Consider the following 18,478-nt stretch of genomic DNA (forward strand, 5'->3'; position numbering starts at 1 on the left):
TAGTGCCACATTGAATTATCTTAAAATTGCTTTTGAGGCGGTCTGACCATCCCAAAAAAATTAAGATTGAGAGGCAGCACTTCTTTTATGTATGGCTCGTTCTCAACCATCCATTAAGAACCTAAAAATTGCAGTGTATCCCAATCCAAGCATCAAACACATTAGGTTTTCATTTAAAAGGTGAGTTATGAAAAGAAAGGGAGTCAATATCATGAGTTAACAACTATATATCAACTTGGATTAGTTTGTCATTTGGTTTGTACTAGGGCCAACCATGCATGTTATTATAAATGTATAAGAATTTTTCTCATTTCATTGCCCTAACAATATTAGAGGATCAGAAGTGGATTGTATGTACAATCTCAAATTTGGCGTTATCACATAGAATAACGCTACTCTTTACATCTATTTATCGTACACATTTCATATTGGCTGGTATGACATATTTTAAGTAACTTTTTGTTTTCTCATTTTTTAGTAGCCGACTTGAAAAGTCACTTCAAATATGTAACGTCAATTAATATAAAATGACTGTGAAGAGTAACATTACCTTGTCACATAAGTTTTGTATTAGTCTCCATCGTTATATTATAGGCTAATTAGCAACATCTCCGTGTAATTAATTAGTATCTTCCGGGGATTCCATAGTTTGCTTGCCCGCTTCAATATCTTTGCCTTATAATTAAACTCCATTAACATGGTTTATGTTTACACGTAAAGTCGTAGATTGCCCAAATTCATACTCAACCAATAGGAAATTTCGACAAATTTTGAACAGCTTTTTAAAAGTTAATCTCTCTACTAAAAAGACAGATAAGTAGTTCAATTTGAGTACCTAGCTAACAAACCAATTATTTGTTTCAATATATATTACTAACTAAGAAAAGGGCGCGACTATTTCCTTAACCTCTTTGACTGCGTCTACAACCTAAATTACCTAATAATTGCGAAAGAAAAGATTGTTACATTTTTTACCATAAATTTCTTACAAATTCACCTATTAATCTCTAATATTTGCCACTTAATATGTTTACGTTAGCTACACATTAAACAAATAAATTTATGAACACCAAAATTAGGGGTGTAAATGATCCGAGCCTGAGCAAGCTTTCATTGTTTAGGTTTAGCTCGTTTAAATTTTACTCGAGCTTCAATTTAAGGACGAGCCAAAAAATCGAGCCCGAGCTCGAGCTCAAAATAAGTCGAACCGAGCTCTTAAATTAAATTAAATTTTTTATTATTATAAATTTAAACTTTAAGTACTTTTAAACGGCTCAAAAAGTCAGTTTGTATATGAGTCATCCCAGATGTGACTTGCCGGCCACATCTAGGGTGGCCACGAGCCACCCCAGCAATTTTGGGGTGGCTTGCTGACCACCCCATGGGTGGCTGGGGTGGCCGCACGCCACCCCACGTGGCCGAATGAGAGAGAAATGGAGGCTGGCTGTGGTTCCCGTGACGGCATGTGGCAAAGGCCGATCAAATTTGGGAGAAATAATATGGTGTTTTGTTCTCATTTTGATTTGTTGCAATTTTCTTAAATTGCTGATGTGTCAGCTGTTGAGTGGTAACCTCCGTATAGTAGCAGCTCTCCACGAACAAATATCCAAACTTTCGTATTAGAAGCTTCAAGACAAACCGAAAAGCAGGGCTTAGTGCGAACAGAGCAACAGGGAAATCAATTAGAGTGTATAGGGATCAATCAGCGAAAACCGCGCGAAAAACGAAGCAAATTAGCAAACCCTAGAAAAAATGGCGGAGAAATTGGCACCAGAGACGCGCCACAGCTTCATCCACAACGGTCTGTTGCTTTTGTTTGATTTTGGGGTTTCGGCGATTGAAAACTGTGTTTGGGGTTTTCTCAATTTCCGTTTGATTTGTTTCAGGTCAGAAGGTGTTCGAGTGGGACCAGACTTTGGACGAGGTGAACATGTACATAGACCTTCCGCCAAACGTTCATGCGAAGCAATTCTATTGCAAGGTTCAGTCGAAGCACGTTGAGGTCGGCATCAAGGGCAACCCTCCGTACCTCAATGTCTGTTTCTCATTTCCTTTTGCTTTTGATTCGTGTTTTATTAAATGGGTTCGTGTGGGTTCTCTGATGTATTTAATTGTTGGGTTTTGGTTTCGCAGCACGATCTCGCATGTCCTGTGAAGACGGACTCTTCTTTCTGGACTCTAGGTAATATCTTGTCTGCCTCAGATTACTGTTTTTGTGATAGCATGCAAGGGACCCGCTTGTTTCCCGACGAAAATGTAGGAGAAAGTATGAGAAAATGAGAATTCTATTTATTTGTATGGGTTTGCTTTGTTGTTTTTGAAATGAAAACTAGGAACAGATTCAGAGAACATTGTTTCTAGAGAAACTGTTTAGCTCAAGTGGGTTGGAGGGTTTTGTTGTTTTTGAGGTCTAAAATGATAAACAACCTGTGTTCGCTTTTGTTGCCCTTTAATATTTCAGTAATTGATTGGAAATAGTGTATATATATAGTTTCTTCACATATTGTGCGCTAAATGGGGGTTTTGTTTGGCAGAGGATGATATAATGCACATAACCCTGCAGAAGAGGGACAAAGGTCAGACCTGGTCTTCACCCATATTGGGTGAGGGCCAGCTGGATCCTTACTCCTCTGATCTTGAGCAGAAGCGTCTCATGCTTCAGAGATTTCAAGAAGAGGTGAATTGCTTATTCTTCATACTCTTGTAATAGATATCGCAGTCTGGATTCATAATGCTTGTTAAGTTCACTCTATTATGCTTGATGAATATATTTTTGGGGTCCACCAGTTCGTTTGTATCTGAGTATGAATTTTGTCTCGAACCTTGAAACTTAATGGCCCTTGTTCATGGGTAAGGTCCAGCTATTTGGTTCTGACAGATTTTTGTTGTTAGTTGTTCCCATTGTTACTTCATAGCCTCCCTTTTGTTATCAACGTGAGTCGGTACATTTTTAGTTGAACCTGTAGCTCATGAATTAAATTTGCATCAGTTTTTGAGATTTCAGTGTGATCTTAGCTGTCCAATTAGACATTTTTTCATTTCATATCCAGGAGATCCATTTCAAATAAGGAGTGGAATTTCAGAGGATCTAGTACAAGTTCTTGAATTTGCCACCTTATATTGTTGGTTGTAATTTTGTTTCATTCAACTAATTAAGAAACAATTAAGGTTAAGGTTTTCTTTATTTGAGATGGCAGATACTTTGTTATGTATCAGGTCTAGGAGATGAGGGTGCTTATCACACACTCTTCTGTTTGAGCTCATTATATATGATGTTTTTGGGTGGATTGCTTTTCTGTGGCTTCTGTCAGCTCAGTGTTGTTGTGAGATTATTTCAAGCAATTGTTTTGGCAGTTATAGCAGCCCAAGAATAAGATGTTTGAAAAGTATTTTAAGCCAACTAAAACTCCAGCATCTATTCTCCGAAGTATTAATTTTCTTTTTTTCATACAAAGGATATGCCTCTGAGTTATTTCATCTTGCAGTGTACATACCTCAACCTGGAGCCTCTTAGCAAACAGTGATATTCTCAAGTCGTGTACTTTGTATGATAGTGAAGAATGAATATACTTCATCTATATTATGAGTCATACCCTGTGTCAATGACTTTCTCACATTCAATACTGGGATTTCATAAACCAAACAGGAATGGAACTGGCGATATTTCTTTGTCTAATTGTATGAGACGTGTTCTCGTGTCTTGACATGCTTGGTATCATGAATACTCTTTTGCCCTTGTTCTGGTAACGATTGTTTCTTTCTGCAGAACCCAGGTTTCGACTTCTCACAAGCTCAATTTACTGGAGACTGTCCTGATCCAAGGACCTTTATGGGTGGGATTCGCACTGGTTGACAATCTTGGCATGGTGAATTGGTAACTTATATTAATGTTTGAGATCTAGTAAATTAAATGGTTTTATGTGCTTGTTCCCCACTTAATCGTGGGCATGAGATAATGTGATAGTTTATCCACCAGTCTTAATGCAAATATCTGCAAGAACATCGCATAGCATTTGTGGCTGCTTGTTTATTCCAATTTTCTGTTTCTCATTATAAATGTATCATAGAGGATCCCATTATATGGTTCACCATCTAGTGTTTGTACCCTTGCGTTCCTGACAATACGACTTACGACCCTGTCTGTTAGAATTCATCTATTTGGTCAGGTGGATCGGAGTTGAAGCTAGACAGATTAAGAAAAGAGTAATGTTATATTTTACACCTATTTATCACACTCATTTCACCCAGGTTGGTTGCGTAGTGTGTTTTAAGTGACTTCCTATGTCTCCTTTTTTAAAAAAAATAAAAGGAAAGCCATTTAAAACACACAAAGTCAGCCAGTGTAAAACATGTGTGATAAATGGGTGTGAAAAGTAACATTACTCTTAAAAAAATGGCAGGGTGAGTGTAAATTAGTGAACAAAGAAAGATAATGACCTGGAACTAACAAGAACCTTAACTTTTATGGTGCTGGATATTAGAGTGGCTGCATTTGGTTGAATTAACATCATGGTTGAAGAGAATAGGAAAAAAAATCTTGGTTGAAGTTTCATTCCATTCCTTTTTTTTTCTTTTTTTCATCTATTTAATAAAATAACTGGATATCTCCACATAATAGATTGGTTGGTCATGATATACGAAAACGAGGATAACAAAAAACAAAAGACCTAATCAGAGAAAGAAAGAGCAAGGAAAATAGCTCAACGCCACCACTAACCCAACCCACCTCCTCCAAATCTACACCTCCCTCCACCAAGTCCACCATCACTTCTCCTCCATCCTCATTTCCCGTTGCCGAAAACTCCCTCTCCTCTGCCACGGGTGCCACTGCTGAAGGCAATAGCTGCTGCTTGACCCACCAAAATGTTAATTATATGAATGATAAGACCGCTGATGGCAATAGCTACTGCTTGACCCACCAAAATGTTAATTATATGAATGATAAGTCGCTATTTTCATTATGAGTAAAGCTTTTCGCAAATGGCAAAAGAAATATGCCATCTTTTCTCATCCACCAACTCTCCCAAATCATGCTTATTGCTTGAATATGTCGACAAAGGAGTGAGATGAGGTTGAAATATGACGGATTTGATTGGAAGATAGCCATCGTAGCACTTGTAAGATCCAACGATATAAAATAAACCCCTAATAAAGTTGATAAATCTTTACAACTGGATTTTGTTCTTTCTTTGCTAATAGAAAACTCACTGCACTTTGAACAAAATGCAAATCATGGACGGCACACGTTTTGCTCATCAAGCAGAATCACATTCTAAATCACTGGCTGAGACAATGGAAGGGTACACACTTAAAACGGTTGTAAATGAAGTAGAATCACATTCCCATGTACCGTGGTGCCGTAGATATTGTAGATTGCTAAAGCTTGTTAGACCAATCGGACGGTTGACGTTATAGTGGACTTTGGGTAAAGTTTTTCTCCCATTCTTCTAACTCAGTTTATGTATTATGAATCAATTATCACATTTTGTTTTTTCACTGACCCGTCCACTAATATTTTGTAAAGCCCATCATTCATATTTTTTTGGTCTAATTGTCTATATTTTTGGCCGCACAGAATACGGGAATATCACATCCACTTGTGCATTTTTAAAGATTGAGATCGGGTGCTAGGTATCGTACCTTGAACAATACTTTTAATTCAGATTATTCATTTAAAATAATTCATTAATCCAAATTTCAATATATCATTATAAACTTAAAACGGTTTAAAAATACATGAAGAGTTTTGCATGAACGAGAAAATTGGTAGTAGTTGCGATAATGATAACAGAAGAAAACTAGCAGTGGTGGTGGAGCGGCGAGGGTGGTAGTGAGACTATTGAATACGGTGGAGAGGTTGGCGGCTGAAAAGGAAAAAAAGTGACGTGTCAAGCCAAATCTCAAACTCCGTTTTGTCAAAATCGGGTTCGATTGACGGGTTTGAAAGTTGGCTGCCTGGGGAGAAAAATAAATAATAATAATAATAATAAAAACAAACTAAAAATCTCATCAATCACTTTCGAAGGTTTCTCAAAACCAAAGGAATAAGATCATCACTTTATAAACAAAATCCCTCTCTTTGGCGCGACACATATTTCACTCCTCCAACGAACACGAACAACGCCATTTTTGTCTGTCTTCCATTGCCGAAATATCTCTGCTATAGATTTGTATTTCCCTCTGGCTTTTCATGGTCTCCCACAGTACAAGCTTAAACACCCATGAACCCTGAGCTAACCCACAATTTACACGATCAAATTACGATCCTGAACCGCCCAAACAGTCATGGGGAGAGACCGAAATGACCCACAAACCATAGAAGCAAATCTCTCTCACCGTGGCCTAATTGTGGGGAACTACTGCCACGATGTGCTGAGCCGAGACGGCGTCGTTATGGGTGAGACTCTCGGTGGGGCCGTCTCCTTCATCTCCGCGGTACTCGACGGGGTATCCGTCTCGTACAATCTGGTCTCCAAGGTTGGCCCGGACTTTGCCTATACAACTAGTTGTAGCCCGATTGTGATACCCACTTCGAGAACCACTCTCTTCCACGCGCATTTCGACTCGGAGGTCGAAGGGGACGGGCACCAGGACAGGATCCTGAAACGGGGCGCCGCCTGCGACCCGATTTGTCCGTCGGATCTCCCCGAGACGAGGTTCGATTTCGGGATGGCGGTCGGTGTTGGCGGCGAGATATCGCCCGAGACGCTCGAGCGAATGCTCGACATTTGCAATGTCGTGTTCGTGGATATCCAAGCTCTGATCCGAGAATTCGACGGCGTAGACGGGACCGTGAGGCTTGTGGGGTTGAACGAGACTCGGTTCTTTCGGCTTTTACCGCGTATTGGGTTTCTGAAGGCTTCGGCGGAGGAGGCTTTGTTTATGGATGTGGAGGAGGTGAGGAAGTGGTGCTGTGTGGTGGTGACGCATGGGAAGGACGGGTGCACGGTGTATTGGAAGGATGGGGAATTGGAAATAGCGCCGTTTGTGACGAACCAGGTTGACCCGACGGGAGCTGGGGATAGTTTTTTAGGTGGGTTTGTGGCGGGTCTGGTTCATGGGTTGGCTGTGCCTGATGCTGCATTGGTTGGGAACTTGTTTGGATCGCTCACTGTTGGGCAAATTGGGCTGCCCAAGTTCGATTCCAGGCTGTTGCAGGTTTGTTTCTGAGAAATCCTTTTTGGTTTCAATGTTTTTTGTTGCTGGGGCATGCCGCATGTATTTACTATCTAATATATGTTTTATGTTTTGGGACCTAACTTTCAAAATAGGGTGACATTGAGGTTTTGATAAAGAAAGAATGGAAAATATATATGTACACGAAGAAAGTTTCAGATTTTGAGAACATGCTTGTTGAGCGGCATAGTTGTTGTTAGGCATATTAGGCATTGGAGATACATGAAACTTAGGAATGCAATAGAGTCCTGCCACCACCAGCATCAACTGACTAAAGTTTTGGTCGTTTAGCTTCTGCTGAGGACCTTTAATTAAAGCTGCCAATTTATTGAGAAGTCATCCCTTGGCAAAAACGTTTTAAAGATTTGAATAGGACTTCTAGCGAATACCATCTCAGACGTTTATAGATTGGAATTTGGTTTCAGATAAATATGATGGGGTAGCTAATGATAGAATAAATGAGCTTTTCTTTGTTTCTTTTTGTTTTGGATGATTGGAATAATTGAGATTGGTGCTTTGGTATGGAATTAACAATAGTTGCTTCTTAATGTAGATAACACTGTTGGAACAACAAATCACTTGAATTTAATATTGATAAGACTGGTTCATGGGGTGCTTTGGTACGATTGAGAAAGAATAGTTGCTTGTTGATTGGTTTGATCAATTTATCTACTTCTGCTTGATTGGGGCATAAAATGTTTACATACCGAGTGTTAAAGATGGAAGGAGATTCAGAGGTTGTATTGTTGATGAATTCAGAGTGTGATTTTGCAAGTAATCATTGTGTTAGAGTTGTGCAATGTTATTCGTAGATTTGTTAGTGCCATCCAGTATGCTTTGAAATATTTAGCCGCATTGATCCAGTAGCAAGGGTATTAAGATAAAAGCCATTAGATTATGCGCTTGGATGGTTGATTAGAAAAGCAGGCAGATAATGATCAAGAACTAGATGCTATTAATTTATGCTAGATATATGAGATGATAATTTAACCTGTCAATATAAGGGTATAGAAACTACATTTATAAAATTGAAATTGCATGTGAACTTTGTTTTATCTATTAAAACAATTGAATAATTTCAGCAGATGAGTCAAACAGTGGTCCTTTTATTAGGGGAACACTTCAATAAGAAACTGGCAAATATGTTAGGTTTATAACTCGAGTTAACTATCATTCCTGACCAGGAGATAAAAGCGTCACTTTCTTACCATTTATGCTTTTTACTATTGTGTGTTAGTAGCATTCTAAATTTGCTTTTTGTACACAACTAATGATAATCAAGTTTTATATCCATTAATGAATTCCTGATATAGATGAACTGTTAGAGAAATTTCTGGTGTTAAGCTTACCTGAAAATTCTCAGGTTTTGCATTTGAGCTATTGCCAAATTAAATATTGCTAAGGATTGGCTCAAGTGGTAAGGGTCTTGGTAGTATCTACATTAGGTCTTAAGTTCAAATCCCCTTAAATGCAAACAATTCCTTGGAGCCACGCCAGCTTCGATTCGTGTGAAGGGGCGGTTTGTATGGATCCGGGGGTTTTGCCTGACAGAAGTGGGTATACGACATGGCCTTACCTAGGGTTCCCAATCATAAAATTTTTTTTATGACGAACTTCCTTAACCACAGAGTAGTATCTGCTGTTTTAGGAAATTGCTGCTGGAAAATGCTCTTATAACTTTGGGAAAGGGAAGGTTTTGGGGATATTTTTTGAGCTCATAGAAATAAAAAATTAATTTGGTTTCAGTTGAATCCCCCCCCCCCCCCCCCCCCCGGGTGTTCCGGGTAATCTTATATACTGAATATCATTTGTTGCATCATTAAAAGTAAAATTTCCAAAGATGACGGACGTCTCCATGGAGAAGAAATTGATCATATGGTAGTATTTGTTCTTTTATAGGTTCTTGTACAGTTGTGATACCAGGAGTAGTTTAAATTTGTCACGTTGGCTTGAGAAATGAGTATGATTTTTTTCTTCTAGGCGAAAAATGAGCATGTTTATGGAGAGTATAACACAAACATGGCTTTCCTTTTTTCCTTTCCAGAGAGTTAAGGATGAGGTGCAGAGGAGGAAGATGCAGTGCATCAGCTGCAATGAAAGACAGGATGATGAGCTGAGGTTCACGAAGCCAGCAGGGCATGCACAGTTCCATGCATCCCTTGATGCAGCCAAACTGACACCCGCCTGTGTGGTTCCTGAATGTCCATGGGATCTTCCAAGCTCTCCTCCCAGACAAATTCAAACAGTTGAGGGTAAACGCCCCAGTACATCTCCTTTTTCTGTATTAGATGATTGAGCTAGCATAGAGATCTCTTTCCATGGAGGTTTTTGTTTGTTAGTTCTTCGCTTAGAAATTCACAAATCACTCAATATGACAAGTTAAAGCAGTAAATGCCTTGTAGCAAGAAAGCTTGTTAGTCTTGTGTAGGGCTCTAATCTAGCCGTGTATTCAATGTTTTGAATTTCGTTGGTTTAATTTTGTTTTGAATAATTCAAGTTTGTTCACAAATTGTTTAATTAATTTATTATTTCTTATATAAAATAAGGGAATGACGGCGTTTTTCAATTCGAACACCAAAGTTTCAATTTTTTGCAATCTACTCCCCCAAAGTTCCAAATTTTTGCAATTTGACCAATTTTATCCAAAACTTCCCATATTGCCCCTAATTTTTATTTATTTTTATTTTTTTATAAAAAAAATTTTAAAAAAATTCGGGGTGGCTCTTTGGTCATCTGGTCATTTTTGCACCCCCAAATTTGTTTTCGTTTTCATAAAAAATAATAAAATAAAAAAATAAATCATGGGCAATATGGGAATTTTGGGATGATATTGGTCGAATTGAAAAAAATTGGAACTTTGTGGGGGTGGATTGTAAAAATTGAAACTTTGATGTTCGAATTGAAAAACGCTGTCAACTTTGGGGGGGTAAACTATAATTTTTCATAAAATAAATATTTTGTCATTGCTTATATTTTCTTGTAAGGCTCCGTTTACTTAGATGTAAAATGGTTTTCATCGGAAAATATTTTTAGGGAAGCCATTTTCTCTGAAAATAGTTTCTGTCGAAAACATTTTACGACGTTTACCACGCACACGGAAAATAATTTTTTTTAAAATATTTTTTCCAATAAGGTCCCCGCAAAGACTTGCACGGGACTTGTTTGGGACCCTGCAGGGACATGCCCAGGATCCCACCAGGACTTGACCAAGACTTGTTTGGGACCTTGCTTGGACCTGCCCAGAACTTGACGAGGACCCACTCGGGACCCCGCCGGGACCAGCCCAGGATTTGACCGAGACTTGATCGGGACCTAACCAGGACCCGCCCGAGACCCCGCTGGGACTTGACCGGGACCCGCCTAGGACCTGACCAGGCAAGTCCCGGGCAGGTTCGATCAAAACTCGGTCAAGTCCCGACGGGGTCCCGGGCAAGTCCCGATCAAGTCCAAGGCAGGTTTGGTCAAGTCCTAGGCGGGTACCAGGCAAGTCTCAGTCAAGTCCCGGGCAGGTCCCAGTTAAGTCCCAGCGAGGTCCCTGTCAAGTCCTGGGCAGGTCCCGGCGGTGTTCCGATCAAGTCTCAAGCATGTCCCGGGCAGGTCTCGGGCAAGTCCTGGGCGAGTCCCGAGCAAGTCCCGGACGGGTCCTAGGCGTATCTCGGGCAAGTCCCGGTCAGGTCCCGAGCGGATCCTGGTCAAGTCCCGGCGGAATCCCAGTCAAGTACCGGGTAGGTCCCAGTTGGGTCCTAAGCGGGTCCTGGCTAGGTCTTGGGCGGGTCCTGGTTAAGTCCCAGTTGGGTCCTTGAAAATATTTCGTGTTATCATAGGGAGCTAATTGCAAATCAAGTTAGTGCCTTTTTTTTTTTTTTTTTTTTTTTTTTGGCATGGTTTCATGACAAATAATTATTTTCTGCCGTTTGAGGCCTGCATCACCATACCCAAGTCTTCTCTTCAAGTGAATCAAGCCACTGAAACAACGGGACACTTGTAAATCTGGCCTTGCTGTTGCAACTGCGTGCTTGCTGGGGCTTTCACAGATACGCCTGCTGTACCACAACAGAAATACTGGCTCCTCAAACTCTTACTAGTGGAGCTTTGTTTAATCGAATTTGGTGTTATATCAGTAAATAGTTGATTTGAGCAAGATGGTCCTGCCACATCATCTTCAACAAGAACACCTTTTTGTTTATCCAACGAATTAGGTGAAGAAAGTGATGATTTTGGGAATGAACTTGAACGAGCTCGGCGTGGCACGGAAATATGCGGCATGGCCTGTACAACACCATGCACTAGCCCTAAAGCAAATCTTTTCTTGGCAGATGGACTCGATTGATTACTCCTCACAGAAAGTGTCTGTTTGTTGTTAGGAAGTGATGAAGGCTTCAAAAATCTGAGTCTAAGTGGGGTTGGAGTATCATCTGAACTGTTGCATTTCTTGTATGATTCCCTGAACCCTCCTCATTGATAGATTTTTTGAACACCTTAGGTTTCTTTGCTTTCGTCTGGGGCCATAGAAGGACAGATTTCAGTCGTTGTCCTGTAGTATTCACAGAATCTGGTTTCTTGTTAGTTAGTGAGCTGTTGTGCTCATTGGTTGAATCGTGTGGACTTAACTCTATCGACGATGAACTCATTCCTGCACTACCCTGTTCAGCAATTGCATCTGAGGCATTCTCAATGCCTGTAGGCTGTATACAAGAATATTTCTGTGTCACAGATTCTGAACGAAGTTCCAGGACTGCTACCATTACCTTGCATTTTTATGCGGGAAGCAATTGCTCTTCTTACAGTATAATCCTGACTGCTAAATATTCCTCCTGCTGAAATCAACTGTCGAATTAGTATATCTGATGACGCAGAATGTGGCTGTTGCCTAAGGTAATCAAGTGGCGTCAGGCCATCTACATCATGGACATTCACATTGATTGATGGAGCGGTCATCATAAGTTTCACAAGGTCAGGGTGAACGTTTCCGATGATGGCCATGTGAAGAGCAGTCCTTCCATCATTAGTTTTGGCATTGATGACATCTTTCATGGTGAAAAGGTTCCCACATACCAACTGCTTCATAAGCTCAATTTGTCGGTCTAGCCTCCGGAAAAAGCGTCTAGAAACCAGACACAGCCTTATGGAGAAAAGTTTCTCCTGAACAGTTTTTCAGAGAGATGGATGAAGGAGATGCAGATATTAGAGCTTCAGCTGCAGATAATTGGCCCCTGTCAGCAGCCACATGCAATGCTGTATTGCCCTGATGGTCAGTGGCATTGATAATATCAAAGGATGCTATTAGATACTTAACTACCTGCATTAATAACAAGATAGCAAGATTATATTTTTTGAAGTGAAATGATGAGAGCGTTGCAATAGTTGAATTTGAGAGACAGAGAGAGAGAGAGGGAAAACAAAGAAACGTTTTTCCTACAGGTGCACCATGTAAGGGGAAACCTCATGTGGGCCAATATTTTTAGTTTAAATCAGAGCTTTGCAGATATCGATAAAGGTTTAGAATTATTGAATTTATTTCATACCGCAAGCAAACTTAATATGCATCTGCCGCCATCTACTTTGTGTGGTAAACTCAAATCTAAGAGTTGGAAAGCAGGATTTTGGGAAGAGCCTTTTTATAAGAAATATCTATGTTTGCATGTTTACTCTTATCTGATTCATTTTCAACCTGGGACACAACTCTATGGAGGAGAAATGAACTTTAAGATGAAATAGTGCATGCAGAAGAGTTTATAGATGTTATTGATACAATACCTATTTTTGTTCAGGTTAACTGATTAGTGCATGCAGCCTTTCTTATCCAATAGAAGGGGCATCCGCTGAGCCACTAAAAGGCGAAAGCCAACATTTATAGCATTCAAGAGACGACCAGGGCTTAAACTTCTTAGCAATTCATAGGTAAATGATTGGTGACCTACTGCATTTACAATATTTGGATGAGCATAAGCCTGGGAAAGGAGAGAGGTGGTTCGATTGAGAGTTTGAAGCTACTTCCTGGTGGGCTTCTAGGTCCTAGAAAGGGTTCAAGAGTTTCTGTGATTATTTCAAGCATTTCGTATCCTGTTGCTCAAGCTTCACTTCCATGATCACATATCATTAAGTAGGTATGGTAAAGGAACAATCAGCAATTTAAGGTGACTGAATCACTCAAAGCAAGATAAATAAATGAAAGGATTTTGCATTAGAAATCATGATGCGTTTTATAACCACTCACGTTATTGTTTTAGTGGAAAAATGGAAATAAGCTTCTATACAGTAGTAAAGTACCAACAGATGAATAATTTAGTCAACAACAAAAAACTGGTGTACAAGAGCAAAAAGGAAGTGGTTGCAGGAGCACATGGTAGCAAAGAGTCTCACCTCAACCTACCCTTTGCCAGCTTCTGCATGTAGGATAGTTGAGCCCTGAATATCTCTGTAAGCCAAAATATCAGAGCAATCAGAAAGAAGGTCCTGTAAGACCTTCAAATTTCCTCCTCTAGCAGCAGCATGAAGAGCCCTGTTCATCATCTCCCACTTGTAAACAGAAGGGATCTCCACAATGTGCTCAACCGATTCACCACCTTTCCCTGTCGAAAACCTGGGGGAGACTGCAAAACCAAAAAGAAGCTTGAAAACTTCTGAACTCTTACTCCTGTGAGTAATTGGGAGATGACCTAGCCATCATTGGTCATGTCACCCATAGTTTTTTTTTTATTCTTTGTTTTTAATTTTGTTTATCATGGCGAATAATTGTATTTTCATTTCATTTATGTTATTTATTTGAAGAAAAGCTGACAAAGGTATTGAATTTAGAATATACTCAATTTCTATATCTCAAATATATCAAATTGAAAATTGAGATCTTAAAGTCAAAATGACGAAGAATACAATTTTGTTATTTGAATTTACTAGCAATTTTGGCGACAAACAAAAAAAGTCTTTATAAGATCTACTTGCTTGAACAAGTTTTAAGCAACCCGCCCACTTGTTGAGTCAGTACGCCTAAAAAATTTTCTCACATACATATCTTAGTAATCCGAGCAGCAAATTGCTAGGTACCCATATCCCGATCCGGAAAGGACAGTCAATCCCACCAATGATTGGCATCTCACTTGGCGGTTGCCAAGCTGCATTTCTGCCAAAGATGGCAAGGTTGGCTGCATTGAACTTCCCAGTTGTGCCTTTCAAAAAAAAAAAAAAACTTCCCAGTTGTGAAAACAATGTTGATGGTCACAAATGGACCTAATTCTTGCTGGCCAGCTGACCCATAAAGCCCTTGAGCCCAAGCCACGAGCCTTGAAGTGGGTTCAGGGCCTTCTGTTAAGTGTTCATCAAAAAATAAAAAACTGCTCCATAGAAGCCTAGAAGGTGTGTCATGGACATGCATCAGCCTTTGGGCTCTTCAAGGATGGTGTGCACCAATTGCATATGGCCCATGCCTAGTGAGAAAAGCAGAACTAGAGCTAGCTTTTCCCTTCCAGGCCTTCCTCCTTTCACTGAGGAAAATTAAAGGAGAACAAATGTGGGTGTGGGATTGAATCAATTTCATGGCGCCCTCTCTCCCAATTTTTTTCTACAATTTCCCTGCTCTCTCATCCTCTGTGGGCAGGGGAATTGCAATTTTGCAAACAAGACACACAATGTGGTATGCTTGCATTTAGATTGGTCCCTGTCATGAAATTAACCTCATTGTAATTTCCTGTGCTAATTAAGGTTAATTTAGAGAGAACCAAAAGCAACAGAGGAGATGTGTCATTGTACGTCTAACCAATATTGAAGGAGTGCAATAACTTGATCGCCAAAGGCTGATGCAAATGCAACCTATGATTATTCAATTTTTAACAAGGTGGGTTTTTAAGGTGGTTAATTTATTGAGTTTCATTTTAATTGGCTTGTTCTGTTTTTTTCCACTTGTTCAACGCAAGCCATTGAAACAGACAAGGTCATATGAAACCAAAGACCATGCATGCATGCAAGTTATTAATTTCATATGATATATATTTTCTTGATTGGATGAACAAGTTATTAATTTCACTGAAGCAGAGAAATACAAATGAATAGAATTTCTACAAGAAAACAGTAATCTGAATAAAGAAAACTTCAACTTCATTTATAATAAGAAATTACAAGGAATGATTTGATCATTATTCTAAAAGATCAAAAAATATTCAAGGTGGTACAACAGTAAAGAACACACTGATAAGTCAATCTAGATCGCAGTTATGCAAGGATTCTTCTGGAAGAAAACCCATGAGGAAGAGGAGGCAGGTTCTTTGATGGTACAGAAAAACCAAGGCCAGCTCTTGTAGATGGCGGCGGACCTTGATCAGTCTCAAGGATAAACGGATGACGCAGTAGCATCTCTGCGGTCCACCTGTCACTTGACTCCCTTGTAAAACACTTCCGCAAGAAATCCTTCCCAATCTCGGACATGGTTTCAGGTATTTTGGGCGCCTCCGTAATAAGTTGAGCCGTCAAACCACCCACGCCGCCTGTCCAATCCCACACTCGCTTTCCGGTAATCATCTCAACCACGACGCAACCGAGAGACCATATATCCAAACTACCTTTGATTTCACCGACTAGAAAACATTCTGGGGGCATGTAAAGCGGTGTTCCACGGAACTCGTACCTTTTTGTCACGAGCTCGTTTAAATCTCCGGGAATCTTGGACAGCCCAAAGTCGGTGATCTTGACGCTGCTTCCACGGCCGTCTGGAGAAGGGAAAACAAGAATGTTCTCTGGCTTGAGATCGCAATGAACGTAACCCTTTTCGTGGATGCAACGAAGGCCTTTGAGTATCATTCGAGTAAATTTTATAACGTCACGTTCATCCAACTTTCCTCCACTCCTTCGGATTAAATCATGAAGAGTGCCTCCCGGTGCATACTCTAGAAATAAATTGTAGAACCATAAGCCGCCTTCAAGGGTGACATCAAACCCCAACCCACGAACAACTTGAGGACAATTGACGAATTCTTGGAGAATCCGCGCCTCCTTCATCAGCGAAGAAGAGCGCTCAATAGGCGCAGACTTCACTGCCATTAACCAAGAAGAACCATACCTGTTTCTGGACTTTGCTAGGTGGACCGTACCATACGATCCTCTCCCAAGAAATTTAATCTTGAACCATTGGATCGCATCCATTGATCAAGAAATTTGGGAGCAAAGAAGAAATTTGATGTGAGCTGTGGACAAATTTGATGTGAGCAGAGTTGCTTGTATATATAGCTACCTTAAGTCGGTTTAACATAAACCACCGACTCAAATCACCGACTCTCAGTGTTAGATTAGCAATAGGGCTCTGTTTTTCTCTTTTTTTTTTTTTTTTTTTGAAAATCAATTTCGGATAAATCCACTTAATCCTATTTTTTTGAAAAATATTTTTAATATTATTCTGATTGGATAATATGTTGAGAAGTTGGGTTATGTTTTTTTTTTTTTTTTTTCCTAATTGAATAAGGAAAGTGTTATCTTTATCTAGTTGTTGAATTCAAATTTATCTTATTTACAATTAGCTCAATGTGGTATTAAAAAAAAACATAAAAAAATTAGTCCATTGATTTAACCAATTTTGTTAGTATGATAATGACTTAATTAAATAAGACACGTGTCACAATTTTATTGACTTTGGTATGTAATTCGACTATTGAGAGTAAATTAATTTTTAACATACCTCCTTAGGTTCACTTGTGATATCATAGAGAGCTAATTGCAAATCAAGTAAACCAAAATGATAAATTTTGCATTTTTTCCTTATATTCTTTTTTTTCGTGTGCGTGGTAAACGCTGTAAAATGTTTTCGACATAAAATATTTTTCAGGGAAAATGGCTTTCCTGAAAATATTTTTCGACGAAAACCATTTTACGTCAGTTATTCAATTATTAATAGAAAATTAGTAGGAAACTCTGATATTGTTCATGTGATACTTATTATATTGCAATACAAATAAAACCCATAAAGTTATAATTAGTTCAGAAAAATACAGAGTAAAATAAATAAAATTTTTTCCTTTTTTTTTTTTAATACAAAATAAAGCACACATTCCACTCAATATTTAATGCAATTAAATAAACGTGTCTTCATTTTTCTTTTTTCTTTTTTTATTACAGGCTAAAATAGTCATGTTAAAAAATTAATCATGGCTCTTTCAATAAAAAGACCTGCTAAAGGTTATATTTAAATACAAATAAAATTCACATAATTCTGAACATTTGAAAAAAAAAAAAAATTATGAATATAAAATAAAATAAAATCTTTCAATCAAGATTTAATGCAATCAAATAATCATCTATCTTATTTCAATACAAATAAAACCTATATAATTCCAAATAATAAAAAAATACAAAGGAAAATAAACAAACTCTGTTTTTTTTTAGGAATACAAAATAAAAGAAATTTTTTCATTCAACATTTAATTCAATCAAATAAATCATTTCACATCAAGTTCGTTACTTAATTATCGGTTTGGTGTTCTGAAAGAATTTTTATATGAAAAATACTTCCAAAAGCGAAAAAAAAAAAAGAAAAAAAAAAAGAAAAAAAAAAGAGGTTGATATATTGTCAAGTGTATTGGTGCTTAAGTTAGTATCGATTTGTCTTATATTGCTTTCAAAAGCAGAGAAAAAAAAAAAAGACACTTAAAAATATGCTTGAAAATCTAAGTAAATTACACAAAAAAAAAAAAAAAAAAAATCCATAAACATTCAAATGAATTAAAATATAAGACCTTTACTTTTAGTTTTGTTAGAACAGTTTTCAACACGGTGGATGCTCTTTCTTTGGGGTCTTCAATACCTCGTCATGCACTTCAAATCACTGCAAAAAAAGACAATATTGTCAAGGGGGTCCCCGGGAACCGGGGACACTCCGATGCCAAAGTCAGAAAGTTTCTAACTCAATAATATGTGAGAATATTTCAGTATATTTCCGATCCTTTAGTACCTTGTGTCGGGGTCTATTTATAGGCTCGGAGAGATGAAGTAGACTTGGACTGGATCTTCTTATTTGAATTGGTTTGAGAGTCCAGAGTTGAGATAGAACTCAACAGCTATCATGTAAAGATAAACATTCAACAGATATCATGTAGAGATAATCTTAAGTCGTTATCTTCTAGAGATAAGTAGGACGTCTTTATTTCAATATTATCCTAATTGGAATATAAGACTATCAATTAATTAAATAGTCATTGCTATTTAATTAATATCTTCATGGGCCTATCATTGGCCATTGGGCCCAGAATTTGGTGGGCTTGTAGTGTGAATTTATTCCCAACAAGTTTAATTTATATAAATTAGAATATGTTAAAATAAAAAT

At 38.5% G+C, this 18,478-nt stretch overlaps 2 protein-coding genes and 2 pseudogenes across 3 annotated transcripts; 2 read left to right on the forward strand and 2 right to left on the reverse strand.

The window, feature by feature from the left end:
* Positions 1 to 1,608: 1,608 nt before the first annotated feature.
* LOC132163753 (HSP20-like chaperones superfamily protein) lies at positions 1,609 to 9,309 on the forward strand. Of its 2 annotated transcripts, XM_088518848.1 has the most exons (6): positions 1,609 to 1,801; positions 1,887 to 2,035; positions 2,134 to 2,182; positions 2,535 to 2,677; positions 3,767 to 3,874; positions 9,221 to 9,309. In XM_088518848.1, exons 1-5 carry the CDS (start codon positions 1,753 to 1,755, stop codon positions 3,851 to 3,853), a joined length of 477 nt encoding a protein of 158 aa, XP_088374974.1. In that variant the 5' UTR covers positions 1,609 to 1,752; the 3' UTR covers positions 3,854 to 3,874; positions 9,221 to 9,309. The 2 variants fall into 2 exon arrangements, with proteins under 2 accessions (XP_088374974.1, XP_059430108.2); XM_059574125.2 differs by lacking the exon at positions 9,221 to 9,309 and having other exon boundaries at positions 3,767 to 4,012.
* MIK (pfkB-like carbohydrate kinase family protein) lies at positions 6,037 to 9,667 on the forward strand. Its single transcript, XM_059574124.2, has 2 exons — positions 6,037 to 7,158; positions 9,221 to 9,667. The coding sequence occupies exons 1-2, from the start codon at positions 6,286 to 6,288 to the stop codon at positions 9,470 to 9,472; spliced, it is 1,125 nt and encodes a 374-aa protein (XP_059430107.2). The 5' UTR covers positions 6,037 to 6,285; the 3' UTR covers positions 9,473 to 9,667.
* A 1,466-nt stretch (positions 9,668 to 11,133) lies between these two features.
* LOC132163148 (uncharacterized) lies at positions 11,134 to 12,564 on the reverse strand (annotated as a pseudogene).
* A 2,817-nt stretch (positions 12,565 to 15,381) lies between these two features.
* On the reverse strand, positions 15,382 to 16,308 carry LOC132163149 (mitogen-activated protein kinase kinase kinase 20 pseudogene; annotated as a pseudogene).
* Positions 16,309 to 18,478: the final 2,170 nt, after the last annotated feature.

The sequence above is a fragment of the Corylus avellana genome, chromosome 8 (genome assembly GCF_965113065.1).
Source record: "Corylus avellana chromosome 8, dhCorAvel1.hap1.2, whole genome shotgun sequence".
Lineage (NCBI taxonomy): Eukaryota > Viridiplantae > Streptophyta > Magnoliopsida > Fagales > Betulaceae > Corylus > Corylus avellana.